General features: G+C 36.5%; 1 protein-coding gene across 3 annotated transcripts in view; it reads left to right on the plus strand.

Annotated features, from left to right (window-relative positions):
- LOC150082308 (globin-like) overlaps positions 1–5983 on the plus strand; it is a 186313-nt gene extending 180330 nt beyond the window's left edge. For 2 of the 3 annotated variants that reach the window (XM_090380134.1, XM_090380131.1), the window contains exons 2-3: positions 1853–2078; positions 5584–5983. In XM_090380134.1, coding sequence (XP_090236260.1) covers positions 1853–2078; positions 5584–5718 — 361 coding nt within the window. In that variant the 3' untranslated portion in view covers positions 5719–5983. Of the gene's footprint in view, positions 1–1852; positions 2083–5583 lie in introns of all 3 variants that reach the window. The other variant, XM_090380133.1, reaches the window with a different exon arrangement.
- Positions 5984–6277: the final 294 nt, after the last annotated feature.

The raw sequence follows: 6277 nt of genomic DNA on the forward strand, positions 1-6277 counted from the left end.
TGGATATCATCATTCTTCTCTTTCTTGGTGATTCCATCTACTTCTGACTCACTCTCTCTCTCTCTCAGGGTAACTCGGGAAATTTTTTTTTTTTGGTTAGTGCAGCATAAGCCTCAGGCTTCCTTGAACTATGTGGCTAGTAATAATAATAATAACAATTTTAATTATTCTTACAAAAATCATATTTTCTATTATTGAGTCGGTTCTCTAAATTCAATGGCCAATTTCTTGTCCTTGTTGTCTTAGGAATATTAGTGACTTAGAACCACATTGTGCCATAATACTGTCTGTAAATTGTGTGCATTCTGTAGTCAAGTTGCATGTTTCGTGGGCAGTGAAAAAACCGAGAAGAAAACCCCCGCCCGAAACCAACTCAGCCATGTTACAAAAAAAAAAAAAAAAAGCTCATAAATTCCTTGCATCATTGATGGGATTTGAACCCGGGACTTTTTCATCCGGAGTGGGAGGATGGCGCTCATGTCCAGTGTGCTGCTGTGAGGGCATTTCTTTTCTGTCTAATGATGACATCCGATTAACTGCAAATGTTTAACACTCCTGTTTATCCACTTCCAATATGAATGGATAAATACCCTCTGCAACTATGATTTTAACCACTTGCAAGCTAATCAGTTTTTTTTTTTTTTTTTTATAATAAAAACAAACAAGGGAAGTGCATCGTTCTAAAAGTGAGCTTTACTTTTCTAATTACACATTCTGCTGCCCTGATTCTTATATGCTTATCATAGCATATGATGACCTTTCATAAAGTGAAATGTATGCACACAAGTGAATTTCCATAACATTGATTGTGCCCCTCCATCATATATTTTCCTTTCCTTTGAAGTTCCATGAGTAAAACAGTTTTTTTTTTTTATAGTTTTTCAATCGGATTGATGTCTCCATCAAAACCTTTGCATAATTTTATTACTGTCTGATCACACTGTACTTGAGTGAGAACATGCTTTTGATTGATACTGGGGGAGTGAAGTTTAGTTGGTTACTAGGGTTAGTCAACTCCAGAGGAATTCAACTATCGGCCCATGGTCTGAGAAGAATTTAACTGTGATTGTGGCATGTTGAAAATTATGGGATGAAATCAAGGTTCGGTCCATCTTTACTTGATACAATGGATTACTGGGACACGTATTCACTGTCCTGGATTCCCCTACAATCTGCTGTTATCTCTTATAGCATCTCTGGATAGCCAGTCTTATGGGTTATGTTTAGCATTGTACTGTATTGTATGACTGACCTCTTAGCAGTCAGCCAGTAGAAATGCATCTGAAAATTCATTGCTAGCTCCCATCCTGTTTTTTGGAGTTCCAGAAGGTAAGACCTTAAAAAAAACTGAACAATGTGAAAAGGAGCAGATTGATAGAGAAGTATGGGACCTAGAGTAAGGGACCAGGCACAGAAAGCAACCGTGGAAGGATTAAACGCCACGAGCTGCCCTAGCACGTGTTGTTTGACAACAGTTGCATGCCGATAATTTCTGCTTGGCAAGTGTATGTAAGCCAGAGGGAGGAAATCGAACCCTAGAGTACTGTATGCCACAAAGTAGCATGCTGCTTAGCAGTGCACGATATCCACTATCAGGAGTATCAACACTGTGCAAGTGTAGCGTGTGCACTCCCCCCCATAACACTGGGGCACAGGCTGTCTGTGGTCATTAATTTTTGTGCATTCACAAAGGTGACATCCACATTTCACATAAGGCACGGTGAAATCTTTTGAAATATACTCTCCTCTCTGTATGCTAGTGTATTTTTACTTGTGTTCTGTACCTCTTGTACTTTCTATATACCTCAGTGATCATCTAAGTTTATTTTTCTTTTTATCATTTATTATTTAGGCTCTTTATTAAGCATCCAGATTACCAGCAACACTTCAAGTCTTTTGCAGATGTTCCTTTTGTTGAACTGCGCACTAATAAATACCTTGGTGCTCATGCAACAACAGTCATGTTTGCTCTTAGCTCATGGATTGAAAATCTTGATGATCTTGAATGTTTAACGGAATTGCTACTCAAAACGGGCCGTAATCATGCTCTCCGAGGACTTACTCCCATCCATTTTAAAGTAAGTATGTAGGTATAAATTCAAGTACCTTTTAAGTACACATTTAAAGTTTTTAAGTACATTTCTACACAGGTAGAAATGTACTTAAAAACTACATTACATCTGCAATATTTCTCAGAAAATCAGCAAGCATCCTCAAGTATTCTAGATTTTAAAGTATTAAATATGCATTCATAGTATATTTATTTTGGGAACATTTTACACGAAATCATATGTTAATAGTATTAGCAATATGATGGAAAGATATATTCATATTAGTATTTGCAAATGATGCAAGAAAAAAGCTTATTTATCATCAGAAAACAAAACATAGCCTACCTCATCTGCCCTTCCCCTCTAACAATTTGTTTAATCCTTCCTTGAATTGATTCAAACTACCCAGAAGAATGTTCTAACAGTCATCTACTCTCTGGTTGGTTGAAAGCCAAATTTCAAACATCCCAAAACTATCCTACTTCAATTTAAATTTATGTTCCCTTATGTGTATTGTCCAAGAAAGAGTAAGAATGTCGTCAGCATTTAGGTTACTGACTCCTTAAACTTCAATTGGTTCTCTCAGGTGCCTAGTTTACAGGTACTGCACATTTGCAGAACTTAAATCTTTCTTGGTAAGAATACCCCTCACTAATCTTTTTGCTCTTCTTTGCATCCATTTCAACAGATCCACATCCCTGTTCGAAACAATTTTTTTAGTAAAATTCTACACATTAATGTGATCTGTTATGTGATACCAAGAATCTCAAGGTACGGCTCTCGTATGACAAGTTATTTTATCACTATCTCCTCTGTTAAACTACTAGCTTTAAGCTGTGATGGTATTGCTGGCTGCATATGTTCCAGAAGCAATGAAGATTGATATTTCTTACTTCAGTCCCTGAACTTTTTGAGCATGCCTCAAAAAGGGTGTTTGCAATTAAAAAGCATTATGGCCGACCTCGCTTCTTTTTAACTTAGCTTTTAACTTTTTAACTTTTAACTTAGGCTTATTGGTTGCACCGACCTTTTTTTTTTGTCATATTTGTGCTAAAAGTTATGAATTTGATGTTAAATTGGACTAAGTATTACGTTTAGATGTTATTATTTCTAAATTAAAATTTTGTTTAATCAACTCTTATTTATCAATGGGAAAGTTGTTCCCCATTTTTGTCTGAAAACATCATCTCTGTACTTCTGAAATGAATGTAAACTGATTTTATTTGAAACAAAAATAAAAACAAATACAATGGTTGTGTGAGATATGACAACTGTACTTGTAGTCAGCCGGTCACAGCTAAATAGTGAAGAGTGAACATCACACAACAGTTGTGTTCGTATATTTTTATATTTTTTTTTTATTAAAATAAAATTAGTTTACCTTTGTTTCAGAAGCAGAGAGATGTTTTTAGACTAAACCAAAGCACGGGGAATAATTTTCCTATTGAGGAAAAAAGCAGCTGATTACTGATTATACAGGCATTTAATTTAGAAATCATAAAAAATCTAAATGGTGATACTTAATCCAATTTTAACAACAACAAAGATAATGTTTCTCATCTTTCGGCTGAAAAAAATTTGAGCCCAAAGATAATAAGAAACATTCAAGATGACAAACAGTCTAAATCTAAAGATATGCAAGACAGACCCAGTGCATTTTAATTGAAGCACCCTGTATATGGCAAAAAACACTGTATATGTGAACAAACTAGACATATCAAACTAGTGGGTTGTGTGCAGCCCTCAAGTGTTGCCATCATTTACAGGCTGACAGAGTTAAACTCATAAAAAAAATAGTAAATGGTGAATTTGATGATATTGGTATATCTATTTGAAGGTAATATAACAATATAAATTTTAATGAAGTTTATAAATTATATAAACCTTTATTAAGGGCACAAGGGGGAAATATGTAAAGATATTTCTGTAAAGATATTTCTTTTGGTAATATCACACTCGTGTTGTGGGCTTAATATCATGGTTTAACTCCTCAAGAATCCCTTGTTGGCCTAACAGCATTTATGAGTTTGACATCTTTGCACTACAGCATTTTAAAATCTGATCTACAGACCATTACTTTTCTCGTAATGTTCCAATACCATTGGTAATAGTGTATATATACATACCACCTTCATCAGTCAACCCAATTTCTATTTACCTTTAATGTAATAATTATATTTCACATTGATCCTACAAGTCTAGCAGTCTCGGATTTCATTTATGCACTCAGCGATCGCTGAATTATGACCACTTACCTAATACCATGTTGGGCCACAATCTGCATGGATAACAACAGCTGTTCACCTAGGCACTGCCACCACTAGATGTCTGAAGATATCCATAGAGACTATAGTCATGCTGCCTGCAAGGCTTTCCACAGTGTTGGAATAGATGACAGGTGTGTATCTGTAACGCATCACTTCCCATTCCAAAAGATCCCACAGGTATTCAATTGGATTGAGGTCAGGTGAATTTGGAGGCCAATGAAGATGAGCGATGTTTTCACTGTGTTCCTCAAACTATTCATGTACAATGTGGGCATGATGACCCAGCGCATTATTGTTTTGGAAGATCCTGTTTCTGTCCTGGAAAAATTGCAACCTGGCAAGGTGCACATGGTTTTCTAAGAACTGCCAGTAGACCTTGTCAGTAAAATGTTGGCCTATCCACACCAGGGATCCTAGTTCTTGCCAGTAAATCTGCCCCATATTAAGCAACCACCACAACCTGCCTGGATAGTGGGCATTTTTGCATGATGGGCCCATGGACTCATGTTGCTTGCGCCACACAGATGGCATCTATTGGTGTGTTACACCAGGTGTTTTTACTCATCCAATCAGCACTCTCATTTCCAGTCCTCCAGTGCGTTGTTAACACCACAGCATTCTTCACTGTCGACAATAATCAGCAGTGAGGATAGAGTGCCTCTTGAGTCATATGCTGTGGAACTCTATACATCTGAGTGTGTGATGCATCATCATTTGGGATATTGTTTTTGCATTCTTCATATCATATTGCAATGCCAACTGTTGCACAGTGACCTGCCATTGAGCTTGTACAATGTGCTGCAATCTTTGCTCACCACGAACATTCATCTTGTGTAATCCTTTACAGTTCTGTCAGCAGAAGGTGATTTGAACTGTTCAGCACTATTCATCAAGGCCCACTGTGGTTAAGGTGTAACTTAACCACAGTAAGCCTTGAGCAACTGACAAGATGTGCCGTTTCCAATATGGAAACGACCCATGAGCTCTCACAATCGTGCCCTTTTGAAACTCAGTGATATCCTTGCTACATCCCATAACTGTTACTTTATCACTGTTGCATGATCAGATTCAAATTACCACTGCTGTAGCGTACAAAGCTGTCCGACTTTTTATGCTATGAGCTATGCTGCATAGTCAATTATGGGTGGGGTGGTCATAATTCAGTGATCGCTGAATGTATATAATTATTACTGTTAAGTTTGAACAAAGAAGTTTTATAAAAAATTATTTCCTATATATTCTAATTTTTGTTCTCTCTCTAACAGGATTTGCCAAGTATAGTTTTTGAAGTTGTTGGAGAAAAATTAGGAAATCACATGACACCACAAGCTGAAGAAGCTTGGAAGAAAGTTTTAGCTGTTGCGATCAGTGTCGTTGGCAATGGAATGCAAAAAGCATAAGATTAAGAATAATTCAAAATTGCTGAACTTATCCGGAAATATTCCTTTCAATTGCAGATGAGAATGACTACTCAAAACTGTAAAGGAATTTGAGTTATATGCTCAAATTATTTGTTACCGAAGAGTGATTTGTTTCACATTACAACAGCAAGTAACACCTGTATGTGAAATGACATCTGTAGGAGATCGGTTACCACTAAAATGTGGTGTAATTTGACTGAGTTGATAGATCTTATTTAAATGTTTTCGTGTCGTCAGATCTGTTTAGACCGTTGGTGTACCAATATGTGTAATATAGTAATAAATAGTATAGTCATCATAATAGCTATGCATTTTTCCTTGTTAGCATAATACACAACTTTAAAGGGGGGGGGGCTATATGGAAAGAAATGAATGTTTTTTGGAAGTGTGCCAGTATATGGAATTTAACAATCCCAAAAGATGATGCTCGATAAGTAAAATATGCATGCATATTACCCAGTATACTGTGTTTACATTAGAAGGAATATCTTGGAAGGCACTTATAAAAGTGCACAAACTTGCTAGGACCATCGTCTCC

Source organism: Mastigoproctus giganteus, chromosome 8 (assembly GCF_048544385.1).
Source record: "Mastigoproctus giganteus isolate SK-2022 chromosome 8, ASM4854438v1, whole genome shotgun sequence".
In the NCBI taxonomy this organism is placed as follows: domain Eukaryota; kingdom Metazoa; phylum Arthropoda; class Arachnida; order Uropygi; family Thelyphonidae; genus Mastigoproctus; species Mastigoproctus giganteus.